At 54.0% G+C, this 18,083-nt stretch overlaps 3 protein-coding genes across 4 annotated transcripts in view; 1 reads left to right on the top strand and 2 right to left on the bottom strand.

The window, feature by feature from the left end:
• Positions 1–11,670, top strand: part of LOC136715810 (cadherin-23) — a 104,236-nt gene extending 92,566 nt beyond the window's left edge. The window contains exons 25-34 of the mRNA XM_066693188.1: positions 2,349–2,497; positions 7,747–7,807; positions 8,182–8,330; positions 8,515–8,650; positions 9,293–9,681; positions 10,333–10,434; positions 10,603–10,605; positions 10,982–11,131; positions 11,289–11,417; positions 11,515–11,670. Coding sequence (XP_066549285.1) covers positions 2,349–2,497; positions 7,747–7,807; positions 8,182–8,330; positions 8,515–8,650; positions 9,293–9,681; positions 10,333–10,434; positions 10,603–10,605; positions 10,982–11,131; positions 11,289–11,417; positions 11,515–11,670 — 1,424 coding nt within the window. The remainder of the gene's footprint in view (positions 1–2,348; positions 2,498–7,746; positions 7,808–8,181; positions 8,331–8,514; positions 8,651–9,292; positions 9,682–10,332; positions 10,435–10,602; positions 10,606–10,981; positions 11,132–11,288; positions 11,418–11,514) is intronic.
• LOC136715686 (uncharacterized protein C10orf105) lies at positions 2,642–5,709 on the bottom strand. 2 transcript variants are annotated; one of them, XM_066693042.1, is made up of 3 exons: positions 5,314–5,709; positions 4,435–4,499; positions 2,642–3,259 (listed from the first exon to the last, which is right to left on the bottom strand). In XM_066693042.1, exon 3 carries the CDS (start codon positions 3,252–3,254, stop codon positions 2,859–2,861), a length of 396 nt encoding a protein of 131 aa, XP_066549139.1. In that variant the 5' UTR covers positions 3,255–3,259; positions 4,435–4,499; positions 5,314–5,709; the 3' UTR covers positions 2,642–2,858. The 2 variants fall into 2 exon arrangements, with proteins under 2 accessions (XP_066549139.1, XP_066549138.1); XM_066693041.1 differs by having other exon boundaries at positions 5,460–5,708.
• A 1,330-nt stretch (positions 11,671–13,000) lies between the features above and the next one.
• Positions 13,001–18,083, bottom strand: part of vsir (V-set immunoregulatory receptor) — a 13,868-nt gene continuing 8,785 nt past the window's right edge. Inside the window, exons 4-7 of the mRNA XM_066693039.1 lie at positions 17,491–17,601; positions 16,319–16,346; positions 15,868–16,034; positions 13,001–14,399 (exon numbers count right to left, since the gene is read on the bottom strand). Of these exons, the coding sequence (XP_066549136.1) occupies positions 14,362–14,399; positions 15,868–16,034; positions 16,319–16,346; positions 17,491–17,601 (344 nt within the window). The 3' untranslated portion in view covers positions 13,001–14,361. The remainder of the gene's footprint in view (positions 14,400–15,867; positions 16,035–16,318; positions 16,347–17,490; positions 17,602–18,083) is intronic.

Here is an 18,083-nt window from a genome sequence, read left to right as displayed (position 1 = left end):
GAGGTCAGGGACTCTGCTGTTTTGACTTTGTTGGGAAGGTCGTTCCACCACTTAGGGTCCAGGGATGAGAAGGAGCAGCTCTGGAGGAAGGAGAGTGCAGAGGAGGCAGAGTTAGTCTTCTGGCACTGGAGGAGCGCAGTGGTCTGGAGGGGATGTATGGAGAGACGAGTGACTGAAGGTAGCTTGGTGCCGTGTGGTCGAGACAGCGGTAGGTGAGGGTCAATGTCTTGAACTGAATGCGTGCCGCTATCGGGAGCCAGTGGAGGGAGCGGAGCAGTGGAGTAGCGTGTGCGAATCAGGGCAGAGAGACACCAGACGAGCCGCAGAGTTCTGGATGAGGTGGAGCCGCGGGTAGTAGTTGCAGGCCGGCCAGGAGGGAGAGGACCAGGGACTGGACGAGCAGCTGAGTCGAGTAGTCGGTGAGGAAGGGACGGATCCGGCGTATGTTGCTCAGGAAGTATCTGCAGGTGCGCGTCAGTGTGGTGATGTGCTGGGTGTAGGAGCTTCAGCTGTCCTCAGGACGAGACGTGAGAGGACAGAGAGGAGGTGAGGGAGGAGAACAAAGAGGAGGTAGCACAGTTGACAGATAGATGGGAAAAACAGTCAATGGAAGGTAAGAGAGTGAGGGCAGTGGAAGCAAGGGTGGAGGGGGAGACAGAGCAGAGGGAGTGGGTGGAGTGGGGAGGGAGGGGAGGGAGGGGAGGGAAAGGGAGAAGGAGATGAAGTGGTGGTCCGAGATGTCCATGGGTGTCACGGAGAGTGTTGAAGGGGAGCAGCCTCTAGAGAAGATGAGGTCAAGCTGGCGGCCTGCCCTGTGAGTGGGGGGAGATGGGGAGAGAGCGAAGTTAAAGGAGTGAAGGAGAGGAAGAAATCCGGCACAGTGGGAAGGGTTGGAGAGGTGGATGTTGAAGTCTCCCAGGAGGATGGTAGGTGAGGACAGCGAGGGGAGAGAGGAGATAAGAAAGTCGAGTTCATCCAGGAAGGAGGCGAGTGGAGCAGGTGAACGGTAGAGAACTAGAGGAAGAGGTGAGAGGGAGAGGTGATTTCCACTGCATGGAATTCAAAGCTGTGGGTCGAGATAGAGGAGAGAGAGGGGGGGACAGAGAAGAGGAGAGAAGGGGAGAGCAGGAGCCCTGTTCCTCCTCCCCGCCCGGTAAGACGAGGGGAGTGAGACAGGACAAACGGAGAGGATAGGGCAGCAGGGGTGGTTGAGTTGTCCAGGGAGATCCATATCTCGGTGAGAGCGAGGAAATCCAGAGACTGGTAGGAGGCGAAGGCGGAGATGAAGTCGGGCTTGTTGGAAGCTGAGTGGCAGTTCCACAGGCCCCCAGAGAGTGGAGTAGAGGGGAGGGGGGAGGAGGGGAGAGGCAGCGAGATGAGGTTGGAGGGATTAGGGAAGCAATGGCGCACAGGTGCACACCAAGAAGACGGAGAGAGCATCGTATGTATGCAGCGTCTCCTCGCAGGAGTCCCGCAGCTAGAGTCCCTGCCCTTTGGAGATGGGGCCCTTCAGAAGGGCCTCCCACGCAGGACTGCTTATAGCACAATTAATGGCCGCTTTATATCTCAATACAGACAAAGACCGAGGCAGACACATGCAGTTACACTGAACAATAGCTTGCAGAAAAACTAAATAAATGCTAAATAATAACAGCCTGCAATGTAACACTTCTGATTTACAGGATTTGTCGAGTGTGCTACGTAAGTTGCTAATTAACTAACAAATAGTCGCTGCGCTTACTACAATACAGGTGCAAGATATATAACTCTTGTGTGTCTGTGGTTGGCGGGGCGGCCGGGGCCCCTCGGTAGTAGGTGTGTCGGGGGGTGCAGTGCAGCACTGTGCTGGTTTCATGTTTCATGTTTGAGCTCTGGTTTCGCTCTGTGTAGCGAGCAGCTGCACGCCGAGGACACAGTTTGTTCGAGTCTTGAAGTGTGTTTATGCTCAAGTCTAAATACAGCAACAAAAATCACAACCACAGAAAAGACACACAAAAAAAACTGTTCTTCACGAAAAAATAGAATCTTGAGGTTTCCTGTTTTTCTGGTGTAAAAAATATCAAATACAAAAATAATACAGTGGCTCAGCTGGACCAGGCTGCACAGTAGTGTGTCAGACAGTGTGTCAGTCTCCTGGCACCAAACACTGCTGACACACTGGGTGTGTCTCGGTGTTTCTAGCAATCGGACTGATTATATGAGTTTCCAAACCTGAATTCTGTCTCCAGATTTCCTGAAATTCACATTCGTGCCCCGTCTGTCTGCGTTTCTTTCTCTGTGTCTCTCACATTGTGTCTGTGTCAGTCTGTCCCTCTGTCTCCGCTTGACTGTCTCCGCTCTGCCCCCAGATAACGGCCCGGCGGGGGGGCGGCGCACTGGCACAGCCACGGTGAACATCGTGGTTCAGGATGTCAACGACAACCGGCCCATCTTCCTGCAGAACAGCTACGAGGCCAGTGTGCTGGAGACAGTGCCGCAGGGGACCAGCATAGTCCAGGTGAGGGGCGGGAATCAGGGACAGAGACAGGGGCAGGGGTAGAGACAGAGACGGGCAGAGGCAGGGACAGGGGCAGAGGCAGGGGCAGGGAAAGAGACAGGGGCAGGCACAGGAACAGCCCACACAGGGAGCCACAGACGCATGTCCCATTGCTTCACCGTTTATTTCTTTGTCAAACGTAAGAAATACAAATGAAAAAACATCATGCAAACACACAGGAACAGGGTGTAAAAAGCAAGAAATGGAAAGTTTCTGTGGACAGATTCCTCAGTCCCGCGGCCTTGGCGTGTCTCTGGCGTGTGTGCGGCGGGTGGTCAGTGTGTGTGTGTGTGCGTCTCGGCACCCCCTCTGACTCTCCGGCTCATATCTGGCTGCTGTCGAGGCAGGGCTGGGCAGCGCCGGGGCTCCTGCGTGGCGGGGGAGGGCGCTGCATGCGTCGGAAGGAGGACAGCGACTGGCGCAGGGAACCCAGGCGCTTCCAGAGCCGCAGCTGGGGTTCGCTGGCGTCGGCGCAGTGGTAGGGCAGGCCCTCCCGCCGCCCCGCGCCCCCCAGCCGGGCCGGCCGACACAGCGCCAGGAACGCCGCACAGCTGGAGAACAGCAGGAAGAGGCACAGCACGGCAACGATCACCGGCAGCGGCGAGGAGGGCGCGGGCAGCGCGGTGACAGGGGTGGACAGGGTGGACAGAGCTGGCAGCGACGACCCGGGCAGCAGCGTCTGCAGGGAGTCCGTGGAGCTGTTCACCAGCGCACTCATTTCTCCTGCACAACACCACACCACACAATGAGAAACGTGAAACAAAAGGAAAGATTCACAAGACTGGAAGCAGCGCTGTTATGCAAGTTCCCCCTGAACAGTACAGCACAAGCACAGTCCAAACTGGGTCAAGGGGCAGCAGTCCTGGGGTAATAAAGTTATATATGCAGGGCATCAACCACATCAAACCAGAGGAGCTTTTCCAGATCAGCAGGGACACACGCACCCGGGACACAAATGGAAATTGGGCTTCAAGGCATTCGAGACAGAAAACAGGAGACACTTCTTCACACAGAGAGGCGTCACAATCTGAACAAACTCCCCAGTGATGCGGCGAATGGCCTCCTCTCAATTGGACACTGTCTCATGCTCGTATGTTACTGGGCCTAAAACACACACACACACTCACACACACTGAGGCTGGAGTTTTGGCAATTATGTAGCTATTAAGTTTATGGTGGAGTGACTTCCCTGCTCGGCAGGTTTTTGAATGTTTTACAAATTAAGTTTATTAAACGTGACCCTGACCCCCCGCCCCTCCTGGTCCTGTAACATTTGTAAATGTCAGCTTCTAATTCGGCAGAAACAAAGCGTGGCGTTTTGGGCCGTGCGCTCGGGGACGAGGAATTATGTTAAGACGAGCGTCAGACGCACCGGGACAGCCTCTCAGCCGCAAGACTCTCCAGCTCGTTAGCAGCAGCCTTTTCACAGCAACACGCCTCTCTCTCTCGCTCTCTCTCTGTCTCTCCCTTTGTGTTCCTCTGTGTCCCTCCCTCTCTCTCTCTCCCTCTCTCTCTCTCTCTCTCTCTCTCTCTATCTCTCTCTCTCTCTCCTTGTCTCCCTCTGTGTCCCTCTCTCTCTGCCCATGCCCAGTCAACACTTGATCTTGTCAGGAGCAGAGCAGGGCCGGACTTTCTGCGTTTTGCGAGGCTGTGTGAGACTCACCTGTTGACCTGTATCTATATTATCTTTATAACAGCATCATGTATAATACTTTTACTGATGTATACATTTCAGATTGCTTTGATGATCATATTGGGGGCCATTAAGGGCTCCCCAGCCCAAAGGAGGCTGGCCCCACGATCAGTGAGAAGACAATACTACTCAATAGAGTTAGCTCAGAGCTTCCCATGTCCTCCGGGTCCCGGTGCTGCTCTATGTGTGTAGGAGACGCACTGACCTGTGTGAGGGGCGAGGGGCTGTGTTCTGGTGCTGGACGGAGGCTGAATGAATCCCCCCCGGCTCCTGCAGAGAAACAGAAGGTGTGATTAGAGAGGCTGAGCAAGTCTGTGTATCGGAGAGAGGCCCGGTCTGGCCCGGCCTGGCGATAAAACTGCCTACGGACAGGAATTATTATTATTGTCCTCGGCACCATTGTTATTGTCATCAGAACCATCATTATTGTCATTGTTATCATCTGTGTGACGGTGTATCCCGACACTGGGCTCGTACGCCCCGTTTCATATTCGTAACGAGCAACACATGCCACCTGCTGCTCAGACCACATCAAATCTATTTCATATTTCATCTCATTATAATTCTCAGCACTGATATCAATCAATCAATCGATTTTTATTTGTATAGCGCCCTTCACAGGGTAGCCACAGAGCGCTTTACAGACTTTACAGATATGAGAGGCCCCTGACCCAGGACTGAGACAGGATGAAGGATGGCCCCGCGTTGAGTGTGTATGTATATATATATACACACTCACACACATACATGCACACATACATAAATCCATGGTGCTGTATTTACATTAACTCACACAAACCACACTCTCACACTGACACACACACTCTTACACATATAGATCTGCCATTTGTGTGTGTGTGTTTGGTTGTGTGCTGTGTGTGTGTGCACACGTGCTGTTTCTCAGAGTGCAGACTGGGTAGTGTGTGTGTGTGTGTCTCAGTGTGTGTGCGTGCGTGTCAATGTGTGTGTAAGTGTGCTGTGTCTCAGAGTGCATTCTGGGTAGTTAGTCCGCTCTGACAGCACCATCAATCTGAGCTCAGCCCCTCATGGCCTCCACACACTGCCCTGTGGCCAGACCTCTCACCTCTTTCTCTCCCTCTCTCACTCCTCTGACACACTCTCCCCCGTCTCCCAGCTCTCTCCCCCTCCACAGTCCCCAGTCTCCAGCTCTGATCCGCAGGGAGCCCCCGGGCCGGACCCGAGACCCGGCCCTCACGTTGCCATTATTACCTCTTTTCACTGGCGCGGCACAGAGACAAACATCAGCTTCTCTCTCTCTCTCTCTCTCTCTCAGTCTCTCCTTTCTTCTTTCTCTCTCTGTCCCCTCCTTCTCAATGTCCAGACCCACATCTCCTCTGATCTGGGAGTTGAGGAATGGGGGAGAGAGAGAGAGCGAGAGAGAGAGAGTCTAGGGAGGGGGGAGGAGTGTAGAGGCACAAACTCCTCAATCTCTCTCCAAAGACACTTGTTTTTGAGAAAGTTTTAAAAGGCACTTAAGAGTGTGGGGGGGTGGGGGTGAGTGAGTGCCAGGCTGAGCCACACTCCTCCCCCATCTTCCCATCCTTCCATCCCCCCATCCCGGTCCTCTCGGCTGGATGTGCTTTTTGTTGGTAAAAAATAAATTAGGCTGAGTCACTTCCCCCTTCGGGTGTCCAGTGTGGTTTGGCCCACTTTATATGGTCCATTCAGTACCTGTTGATCCCCCCCACACCACACACACACACACCCTCTCTATCCCTTCACCCCCCCCTTCTCTCTCTCTATACCCGCTCCCTCCCTCCTGTCTTCCCCTCTCCTCTCCAGCTCTTTCTCAGGCTAATGAGTTGAGCTAAGAGCCGAAACAGGGCCTCTCTGTGTGTGTGTGTGTGTGAGAGACAGAGTGTGTGTGTGTGTGAGAGAGAGAGAGAGTGTGTGTGAGTGAGAGAGAGACAGTGTGTGTGTGTGTGTGAGAGAGACAGAGTGTGTGTGTGTGAGAGAGAGAGAGTGTGTGTGTGTGTGAGAGAGACAGAGTGTGTGTGTGAGAGAGAGAGACAGTGTGTGTGCGTGTGAGTGAGAGAGACAGTGTGTGTGTGTGTGTGAGAGAGAGAGTTTGAATTAGATTTTTTGTGTGTGTGTATCTGTGAGTGAGAGAGAGAGAGAGAGAGAGTGAGTGAGTGTGTGTGTGTGTGTGTCATTTAAAGCACAGGTCAGTAAGTTACTGACCCCACAGTGCGCTGCAGTACAATACTGCACCAGATCTTTTTTACTGCAAACTCCCCACAGTAAATCCAATTAACTGAACCGGGTCAGCAGGAGCTGCAGCTTCAGACACTCCACACGGTGTGAGCTGAACGGCGTCTGTGCTTTCGGCTCTCTGTGGTGTTTTGGACGGCACACTAATGGAGATATTGGCTGCACTGCCTAGTCTCCACCGCAGGGTTTCTGTGGACGCTGGCTCCGGTGCCGTGTCTGTGCCGGGCTGGTCCGAGGCTGGGAGCCGTGAGGAGACGGACGCTCAGACGCCCCTGTGCATTGTGGGACTGACAGGCTGCCATGGAAACCCTTTAGAGCTTTCGTTTTTTTTAAGTTCCGTGGCTCCTGATTGGTGCGTTTGGGACTGGGGGACGGCTTCTAGTCAGAGTCAGATAGTTTCAATAAAAAGTGATCTGAAGTGTCTGATAATTTACTATTACTTTACTCTTAAGTTGCATTAAATATCAGATTTTTTGGCTAAATTTCGTGTTATATTTCAAAATTATTAGTAGTAGTAGTAGAATTATTGCGAATGTACAATATTTCTGAAAATGACCCACCGAGCAACATGGCTTGGGAACGATCACAGGGTTATGGATAATAATTATAATGAACAATAATCCCCAGCGGCCTACAAGTGAACAATTTCTGTTTCCATTAAAATATAATGAAAAATATTTACTAGCAATGTTGATAACCGGGGTGTTTCCGAATTTGCGTAAACTCTACAACTTCAGTGTGCTTCACCAGACACACACACACAGTCAGACACACTCATAGTGAGAGACATACACAGTCAGACACACACACACACACACACAGAGTCAGACACACACAATCAGACACGTCCACAACTTCACTCTGCAGCCTCTTGCATGTGAGCAGATTTCTTGAGTTCCCCTTGTTAAGCTAAGACCTGAGTTAAAAGAGGATGTTTTTGAGAATCATTTTCAATGACCGTAAAATGTAGCTAAACACTACACTACTCCATTTCAGTTCCTCAAATAAATGCACACAATAGCAACAGCACTTCAACATTTTGTTTCATGGGGATGACCTCAGCTGGAATGGCAGTGAAACACCCCTCCTGTTCCCTTTCATGTGGAAATTTAGTTTGCATGAGACATCCTGGTGACCCCATAACCTGTGTGTGCACATACTCTTGTGCATGCAACAGTGCAGGCTTGTGAGGATGCTTTACACTGCTGTGCACAAGCACTGCACTCTGCTTCCTGTAACAGAGCCAAGCAGCGCAGTGACTATGTGTGTGTGTGTGTGTTTGCAGGTGCAGGCCACAGACGCTGACGAGGGCGAGAACGGCAGGGTGCTGTACCGGATACTGTCTGGTGAGTGTTTGCACAGGTCTGTCTGCTGGCGGTTCACAGGGAACACAGGACAGATACCGTATACACCTTCAGCACACACTCACACACACGCAAAGAAGCACACATGCATGCAAGCAAGCCCAGACACACAACGTCTATGTAAGCAAGCACATGCAAGCAAACACACACAAACATGGACACACGTAAGCAGACACAGGTGTGCACACAAGGTTATTAAACAATGTTATTAACACAATCAATCAGTCCGTGATCAGTCAATACACTTTCCTCACCACACAAGTGTGCTCGACAACATGTGTTTGACCTCGACAGTGCTGTGGCTCCTAGGGGCCTCCAGCTCCAATTGTCTGCTTGTGTTCCCGCTTCCCTCCCAGGCAACAGCAACGGCCTGTTCAACATCAGCCAGAGCACGGGGCTGGTGTCCCGGGGGCAGCGGCCCCTGGACCGAGAGGCCAGCAGCTCGCACGTGCTGGAGGTGGAGGCCTACAACAGCGACCTGGGCTTCATGAGGAGCTCGGTCCGGGTACGATGGGGGCCGGAGGCAGGGGACGGGGACAGTGGACGAGTGCATGCCAGGTGTAAAGGGTGAAGTCTGTGTGCATAAAGGCTCTCATAAAGTGCATAAAGGCTAGAGAGAGACACGGGGAGATGGGCGGCTGCAGTGTGTGTTTGGCGTGTGTGTTTGCTGACGCTGCTCTCCCCGCCAGGTGATCGTGTACGTGGAGGATGCCAACGACGAGGCGCCGGTCTTCACCCAGCAGCAGTACAACCGCCTGGGCCTGCGTGAGACGGCAGGCATCGGCACCTCCGTCATCGTAGTCCGCGCCACTGACCGCGACATGGGTACGCCACTGTGCCCCCGCCCACCTCAGGGTCCCCGTGTCCCTCCTCTGTGTCCCTCAGTGTCCTGTCCCCTGGCACCACGGAACGGCACGTCTTGTCTGGTTAATTGCTCAGTCTGTCGTGCAATAATCATCACTGGCCCTGATATCAGTCAGTCTGGCTGTATGATGTCTTCTGATATACATACATGTAGTATGTGTGTGAGTGAGTGTGCATGTGTGTATGTGTGTGTTCACTGGGTCTTTCTGTGTTTATCTCTTCCTCTCCATTTTTCAGTCGTGATGTTTTTCTCTGAGTATCACTCCTCTTCAGTATCTCTTCCCTCCATAATCACTCCCCTCCTCTCCTCACTGTCTCTCGGTTTTCTCTATATCACCCACCACCTCTCTCTTCTTTTTTCTCATCTTTCTTTTCATTCTCCCTCTCCCTCCCTCTCTCTTTCTCTCTGTAGTTTGATTTATGTCTCTCGTTCTCTCTGTGCCTCACTTTATATCTGTGGAATCTCTCACTAACTGACTTTACCAGCAGGACAGTCCAGCTCAGTGCGTCGTGTCCGGCCAGGTGTTGTCAGCTGGTGGAGTGTGTGTGTGCGTGCGTGTCTGGGGTTAGGGGCTGTGGTGACCCTCTCACCCTGTCTTCTAGGCGACGGGGGGGCGGTGGCGTACAGCATCGTCTCCGGCTCGGATAGGAAGTTCGAGATCGACGTGAGCACGGGGCTGGTGACCACGGTGGACTACCTGGACTACGAGACGCAGACCAGCTTCCTGATGAACGTCTCGGCCACTGACCAGGCGCCGCCCTTCCACCGCGGCTTCTGCAGCGTGTACGTGACGCTGCTGAACGAGCTGGACGAGGCGGTGGCCTTCTCTCTGGCGGCCTACGAAGCGGCGCTGCGTGAGAACATCGCCACAGGCACCGAGGTGCTGCAGGTGCGGGCGCGCTCCGCCGACAACCTCAACCAGATCGCCTACCGCTTCGACCCGGACACCTCGCCGCTCGCCCTGGCGCTCTTCAAGATCGACAGCGTCACCGTGAGTGCGCCCCCCGCTCTGTCCTCTCTTTCACTCGTCTGTAGAGGGTTGTGTGTGTAACAGACTATCAGGGGACACACTGCCCTGCCTGTGCCATTGCAGAATTGATGTTGTCATGGCTGGGACCCCAGGGGTTGAGATCCCCTGGCCGGGGGTCGTTTCTCAGTCTTCACACTGTGCTGCTCACCTGTAGCCAAGCGGTGAAGGACGCGGGACAGACGGCTCTTACAGAGACACGCACAGAGAGCAGCTGTTATAAATGTTACAAATCTGGAGCTAATTATGCAAACTGTCCTTCCCTATGTTTATTTATTTAGCATGATTATTATTTTCTTAGATGTTATAAAAAAAAAACTACTACAGCGTATATTTTGCAACATACAACCAACTTTAGTTCAATTGTGAAAAAAGAATGAAAGAATGAATAGAGAAAGAACAGTGCAGAAAACGTCAGAGCTGAATCTTCCCAGGTCTGTCTGTGTTTGTAACCTGCTTTGTGAGAGACAGTCAGCTCAGAGTCAGAGCCACTAGAAACACTGTCGGTCTGTGAGTTCCCACAGCCATTCAGAAATAAACATTTTATCTGTCTGTCCCTCTGTGTGTATGTCTGTCCATCTGCTTGTGTGTGTCTCTGTGTCTGTGTGTCCTCAGGGTCGTATCACAGTGATGGGACAGCTGGACCGGGAGAAGGGTGACCTGTACACGCTGACTGTGGTGGCAGACGACGGGGGGCCCAAGAAGGATTCGACTGTGGTGAGGCCTGACACTCTGACACACTCACTGATGCTCTGACACACAAAGTAACACTCTGACACGTTCTCCCTCGGACTAAACAGAAATTATTTGATCGTAATTTGAAACCCTGTCTGATACATGTTTATTCTCTTTCATTATTATTTCTCTTGCTGCGTGGGATTGCAGAAGGTAAGATCCCTCCTCCTGTCTCTCCATCTTGCTCGCTCTCTGTCCCAGGTTTAGGGCTGTCTTTGCCCCACAGATGATGTGGTCTGTGCAGAGAGCCGCCAGCAGGGGGCGTTGTGTGTTGCTGCTGTGCATCGTAGTGTACACTGGAGGCTCTCTCACTGCTGTGTATAAGAACAGGCTGCCAAGTGACACGACATACGTGTGTGTGTGTGTGAGTAAGAGTGTGTGAGTGTGAGAGGGAGTGAGTGTGTAATGCAGGGGCGGCCGTCTGGTCCTGGTATGGAGTCCCTCTGCCCTCTGTCCCTCTCTCTGGTGTCTAAACTGTGATCCGTGAGTAGATCAAAGTTGCCTCATCGGCCGCGTGGTTTTGCGACAGGTGTCCATCACCGTCCTGGACGAGAATGACAACAGCCCCGAGTTCGACATCACGTCCGATTCGTCGGTGGACATTCCGGAGAGCACGGCCCCTGGGAGGAGGGTGGCCCTGGTCCTAGGGAGGGACAGGGACGCTGACAAGAACGGACTGGTAAGCACGGACACACTCGGACGCACACGCAGACCGGGAAACGCACAAGGGGTGGACAGAGGGGCGCAAACCTTCGGAGGCATTTCCCCTTTCTCTGTCTCTCTCTCTATTCACCCCTCTGACATCAAACTGTTCTCCTCCCTCCTCCGCTCCTCAGGTGACCTTCTCGCTGGTGGCCGGGAACATCGGAGAGGCGTTCGAGATCCGCACCACCAACGCCACGTACGGGGAGCTGTTCGTAGTGAAGACACTGGACCGAGAGGCCATCGACCGCTATCTGCTCACGGTAACGCAAAGCACACACACACACCTACTGCTCTCTTATAATATGATGAACACCAGCCCAAACCTCTGTCCCTCCGTCCCTCTCTTGGCGTGTCCAGGTGCGGGCCGTGGACAGCGGCTCCCCCCCCCGCTTCACTGACTGGCCGCTCACCATCAATATCCTGGATGTGAACGACAACGTGCCGGTCATCCAGAGCCCGAGGGGGTACAACGTCAGCATCAGTGAGGTGAGGAGGAGGAAGGGGCTGGAATAGAGGTGTGTGTCCCTGTGTCTCCATCTGCGTGTCCCTGTGTGTCTGTCTCTCTGTGTGTACGTGTTTCTCTATTTGTGTCCCTGTGTCTCTCTGTGTCTCTGTCTCTCTCTCTTTCTCTCACTGTGTCCCTGTGTCCCCGTGTCCCTCTCCTCTGGCCCGTGCTCTGAGCGCCGGCTGCTGTCCCCGTGTCCCGCTCTGTGTGTCCTTCTCCTCTGGCCCGTGCTCTGAGTGCCAGCTGCTGTCCCCGCAGAACGTGGGCGGCGGCACGGCAGTGATGCGGGTCCAAGCCACGGACCGCGACGTGGGCTCCAACGGCATGCTGTTCTACTACATCACCAGCGGCAACGAGGACCTCACCTTCCGCATGGACCGGGTGACGGGCGAGGTGGTGACCCGGCCGTCCCCGCCTGACCGCGAGCGCCAGCACACCTACCGGCTCTCCGTCACCGTGGAGGACGACGGCACGCCCCCGCTGTCGGTGAGAGTCTGTCCCATTCCCACGCTATCGGCCTCTAGCGCGGCTTTCATCTGGAGGTTGAAATTGATCCTCACTGGTCCACAGGGGCTCAGAGGAAGACAGGGGGACACAGTCTGTCCCCGCGCTGGTCTGCGGTGTACTAGCGTCCCCGGAGACTCGGTGTGCAGTCAGTGGGGTCCCGTGTTCAGGGTGTACAGGGGGTTGTACAGATTCTCACTGAGGCTCTCCTTTTATATTTCTGTTTCTATTTTAATGTTCCTCTCTTCATGGTGTTGTTCCTGTGGCTCTGACTCTCAGGGCGTGTGCGTCTCTGTCTCCTGGTGACTCACTTTGTTTTTTCTCACTGAAGAAACAGTAACAACACTCCCCCCTGTCATTTCAGTCCTTCTCTACGCCCTTGCAGGTGAGAGTAAATAAATCGATCCTCAAGTGAGAGATTTCACTCCAGAACTGCCGCGCTCGCAGGAATGAATGCCGTGCCGTGCCGTGCGTGTCGCTGGAGGCCGCAGACAGGGGGCGCGTGTCACCGCTGCGCTCGGTCTCCGTAGGAAGAAAACAACAGGAAAACCACAGAGCGTCTGTTCTCTGAAAGAGGAAGTAACAATCTTGCACGGCTTCCTGTTTCGACATCCGTCCCCATCAGGGAACGTTCCGTGTCTTTCGGCGCCACGTCACAGACCTCGAGGGCTGGGGGTGGGTGCCGTGCAGTGGGTGAGGGGAGGGCTGTGTCATTGAGCAGCAGAGTGCATTGTGGGTCAGGGCCAGTGGTTCCATAGGTGAACTGTTTGAGGGTGTGTGTTGTGTGTGCGCGGTTCTGGCTGAGAAGTCAGCAGGAATGACAGAACACAGGGCTTAGAAACGTTATAGCTAGTTTATTTTGTGCAACAGTCGAGATGTATATACAAAATATAGACAATAAAAATATTCACTTATTTTATAGAACATTTGAAAGAATTAACTTTACATTTCTTGCAGCATCTATAGCTCCACACAGACCGATGCAAAGATGAGCCAGTCGTCAAGATCACACTCACTCCCCTCCCTCTCACTCACACACATACACACACACACAGATGGTCTCTCACACACACACACACACACTGCACTCTCTCCCTCGCAGCCCTGCAGGTTCTGTGTCTGAGTCACTGGTTGATAAATAGCAAGTGTAATGGGCTTTGGAGCAGTGCTGCCCAGTGTATATGTTGTATATATCTATATCTATTCAAAGAAACACGTTGCCAGACCCCAGACCCCCCCGCCCACCCGTCCGGCTGCAGGGCTGCGACACACAACTCACACGATCGCTTTAAAGTCCCCACATTCACTCACAATAAGGTAACAATCTTGAAGAATGTCAAACATACCCCCCCTCACTGGACCTGGTCCCACCCCCCTATAAGGCACTATTAATCTGGTTTAGCGTGTGCAGGTCGGAGCCCCCACTCAGGTTTGAGGGCTGACGTGTCCTGTAACGCACAGCCTGCTACACACTCAGGCTTGGTTTAACATAAGCAATTAAAAACACTAAAAGATATATGCATGCATGGATGTATATAAGCATATACATTTAACAAACAAAATATATCTATATATTTATATTAAAACAATTGTAAAATGTGTAGGAGAAGGCAGCTGGTGACAGAGAGCGGACCCCTGGTCAGACCCCAGAGAGTGCAGAACTAGGGCAGGACGCCCAAGCCCTTGTCTTAACTGTGTGTGTGTGTGTGTGTGTGTGTGTGACAGTGTGTGTGTGTTGGTGCATGTGTGAGAGTGTGTCTTTGTGTGTGACAGTGCGTGTGCGTTTGGCACAGGGAGTTTCTCACACTCTGCCAGCCGGGGGCCCAGTGCAGGGCAGACGTTGCCTGGGTGTTTCCAGTGTTCCCACTGCAGCAGAGTTGTTTAGGTGTGGCCCCTGTCTGTCCTGGGCTGGTGCTGTAGTGGGGAGCAGTGCTCCTGCTGTCGAAGTTAACAGTGAAAGGCAGGAGAGAGAGAGGAGCAAGGAACCTGCCTTGAGTCCTGCACTGGGCAGGCTGAGGACAGGGTCTGTGTGTGGGTGACTATATACAGACACACACACACACACACACACAAGGAATACTTGCAAAGTCTGTTTAAAGAGATCCGTGCGCCCATGGAAGTGAGTTGGGCACCGTGTTTGATCCAGTCGTCCTCATGACGTGAATTCAGCCAGGAGTGTGTCGCCACCTCGCCAGCTATACTTTAAGGAGGTCCGGAGACTCAGGAATGGGATCTGAAAGACAAGAACAGGAACTGGAATGTTGATCGGTCGACCAATCAGGATGGACCCTGTGATGGCAGTGACCCCCCCAGCGGCCGCCCTGCTATTGGTTCCCACCCCCGGCCTCACACACTGTGGGAAATTAAAATTCAGACAGGCTTCACTGGCAGGACAAACTGATGTTATTGCCAAAGCACTTGGCATTGAAATAACACAACAACAGCAACTGAACCCCGTTCTCTCTCTCAATGCATCTATAAACCCGTGTAAGGACTCGTGGCGTCGGCCGGGGGTCACGCTAAGCCACTGAACGGGATTCGCACGAACGCTGACAAAGTCCTCCCGTGTCGCTGTGCACGTCAGTCCCCCGTCGGCAGTGACACGGGGACGGCGGTGCTCTTGGAGAAGAAAAGAGGATGTTGGGCCACAGCGCTCTCTCACTGCACTTCAGTCCTCCCCGGCCCCGCACTGGGGGGTGCGCTGTGGACAGCCCACGCAACTCCAATAAGCGGCCTCGTCACTGTGACGCACACTGAGGAGGAACTGGGCTGTGAGTAGGCACGACGCAGTGGGAACAGGAACCTCAGACGTGCTGACTGTGTCCACTGTCCTCGCACTAGAAAGAGTCCCTGCAGAGCCTGCGCTGCCCCCCCACTCTGCCTCCCTCCTCCTGCTCCCTGTACTGGACACCGAAGGTCCCACACAATCTCCAACCCCTCTCTTGACCTGTGACCCCTGGCCTGCTCCCTAGAGAGCCATGTTTACACAGCAGTGTCCCCCTGCAGCGCCCCAGGGGTCTGTTCCCTTTCCCTCTCTCCCACCCTCCCTCCCGCCCACCAGCCGCAGAGCCGGTCAGCTCTTTCCTGTCAGTCGGCAGCCTGTGTCCGTGTCCCTGAGCAGACCCTGCTGTTGCCACATCTCTCGAGGGACAATGTGCAGCTCCACTCCAACCAGAGTTGTTTTTTCAGCTGCCTTGTCTTTGATTCATACACTCCTCCACGACTATATACCCCAGGCAGCCGTGAACTTATTTTCTCTCTCGCTTCCGTCGGGACGCGGCCGCTTCTTGGCGTGACTAAGGCCAGAGGAATGCGTGTGAGTGCAGTCAATCAGGGCACTGAGCAGAGCCATGTCTGGCCTCTCGGCACGCAGACCCCTGACTCAGAGACATCCACCGAAATATTAATCCTGAGTCACGCCGAGTCGCTGTGGCAGGACGGGCTTCTGCGCATCTCATCCTCTTATCTGTGAAATCCTCGTTTTCCTGGCAGACGGCCACCCCCCCGCCCGGGCTGCACAGGAAATGGCCAGGAATGCTGGGAATGTTGCTGCAGGTGTTGGGCTGTGCCGAGCGGCTGTGTGGCAGACTCCCAGTGCGGTGCAGTGAGTCTACAGCTGTGTGCTGTAGCAGTGGCGCTGCAGTGTAGTAGCAGGCGCAGGCTATGACATCACACATGGGGCGGGGTGGGGCGGAGCTCACCTTGCGAGGGGAAGAAGACGTCTCCGTGGGTGGGCGGCGACAGTGGGGTGCCCGGCTCGGACAGCAGGTGGCGCCCCGTCTCAGACTGCTGCCGCATGATCTGAGACACGGTGCGCATCTTGGGAGACTCCCCTAGGAAAACGGGGTTCTCATGGCCCTGCGCCTCACTGCCGGGAGAGAGAGAGAGGTTAAAAAATAAGGAGAATGGCACCCAGAGATGGCCCAGATGATTGGCCAGGCAGCAGTTTGAAGTGAATGCAGCTGTGAAATCTGCTCTGTTCGATGTGCATCAGCTACTCAAATGTCTGGCACAATATGAGCTTTTTGCAAGACGTTTACAGACCCTGACAGACTATCGTGGCTGCCGAATCAAGAAGATGGAATGGGCAGAAGAGGAAAGGAGAGGGGAGACGGAGAGAGAAGAGGAGTGTGGTCAGAGTGCGTCACTCACCTGTCCATGCGCACCAGCTCGTGAGCCCCTGAGGGAGAGAGAGAACGGCATTAGACTGTGACACTTCCTAGGTCAGACCGCTGAGCGAGCAGCCCTGTGACCGGCGATCGAGTGTAGCTGCTGGACAGAGACGCTGCCCTGCCCACCAGTCCACCGGCCTATAGGAGCCCATTGCGTGTTCCCTATGCCGTTCTACAGGGGCTGCATGTTCTCTCCATGTTTGGGCAGTGTTAGTGTGTTCTCTGTGGCAACAGAGCCGGGCATTGCCTCAGTGATTGATGTAAGGCAGTTAGCACAGCTGTGGTGGGGTTTGGCAACGGTGGGGCTGTGGCAATAGCAACTTTCCGTGACTTTGGGGAACGATTTGTGTCGCAACAGGCCTGTGTCAGGTTTGGGAAAACAACAAGATTCACCGCCTGACCTTGTCCAGCCAGCCCCAGAGCCCCCTCCAGCGACACACAGCCGCTGTCTCTGGCCTCTGGGTGCTGCAGCCGGGCCAGGCCATCCGCTAGTGACCCTCTATGTGGGACGGGGCGTCCTAATGTCGGCGCAGGGCCGCACGCTCACTTCCCATATGTTGTTTTGAAGACGGTTTCGGGAGAACAAATGAAAAAGTTGAAGTGGCACCAGGGCTGTGCGTCAGCAGCTCGGTCAGTGAGCCAGAGGGACTGGCCCCCCAAGGCAGGGCGGTGTCCAGCTCCAGCTGCCCCCCAGGGCAGGTACTCAGCACTGTCGTTACTCAAAGTTTGAGGTGTTTTATGCAATGCCGCCCCCACCCCGCCGTTCCCCTCTCTTTCTGCATTTGGAAGCTCTGAGGACCTTCCATCCCCCCCTCCCAACTTCTCCATTTCATATTTCAATGCTGAGCTGGAAGTGAGAGACAGGCAGGGCAATGGGGGGGGGGAGTTAAAAGGCTTGTTTACTTCTGCTTCCTGTCCTGGCAGTGTCAGAGTGTTTAACAGCAACAGTAGTTTGTGTCTCATGACATGTTTATAAATGACATGTTTGCTTGTGTGTGTGATCTTACAGGGCAGCAGGGGGTCTTATAACATCCCAGTTTGATAGTGAATTAGGCTGTACCAGGATTCATCGTGTTACACAGTCTGTGTGTATAGGTGAGCTTGTATGTGCGTGTGTGTCGTATTGGCAAGAGAGTGAGAGAGTGCACTCACGGCGGTTGGAGGTGGCAGTCTGTCTCTGCTTGTACACCAGCAGGAGGATCAGCGGCAGCGACAGGATTCCCATAATGCACCCTGCTGTGGCCAACCCTGCTGCTGTAGAGCCTGCGGGTGAAAACACGGAGAGAGAGTCTAAGAGTGAGGTGCGGGGGAGAGATGACACAGAGGGAGGGACAGCATTACAAACCCCCTGGGGGGGAGGATGGAGGGATAGCGATAGCAGGGGAGGGACAATGGCAATGAGAGGAGAAATGACGAGGTCAAGAATGAGAGTGGGAAACCGATAAGGGAGGGAGAGAGAGAGTATGAAAAAGGATGGGAGAGGGGTGGAGGGGGATGCACACAGGAGTCCAGAGCTGTGGGGCTGGGGAGCTGCGGGGGACGGGAGAGTGGTAGAGCTGGGGTCACAGTGCTGTGCAGTAGGGCTGTAGTGCAGGTTGGCAGTCCCAGGGGCTCCTCCCACAACATGCATGTCCTTCTGCAGTGAGAGAAGCCCGGCCACACAGCCCTCACCAGCTCTCTGACTCCTCATCTCACCCACAATCTCTTCTCTCTCTATCTCTCTCCCACATCTTCCTGTGACCCCA

Source organism: Amia ocellicauda, chromosome 20, assembly GCF_036373705.1.
Source record: "Amia ocellicauda isolate fAmiCal2 chromosome 20, fAmiCal2.hap1, whole genome shotgun sequence".
NCBI lineage: Eukaryota > Metazoa > Chordata > Actinopteri > Amiiformes > Amiidae > Amia > Amia ocellicauda.
Note: the sequence above shows the minus strand (reverse complement) of the source record. Positions and strands in the feature narration are given on the sequence as shown.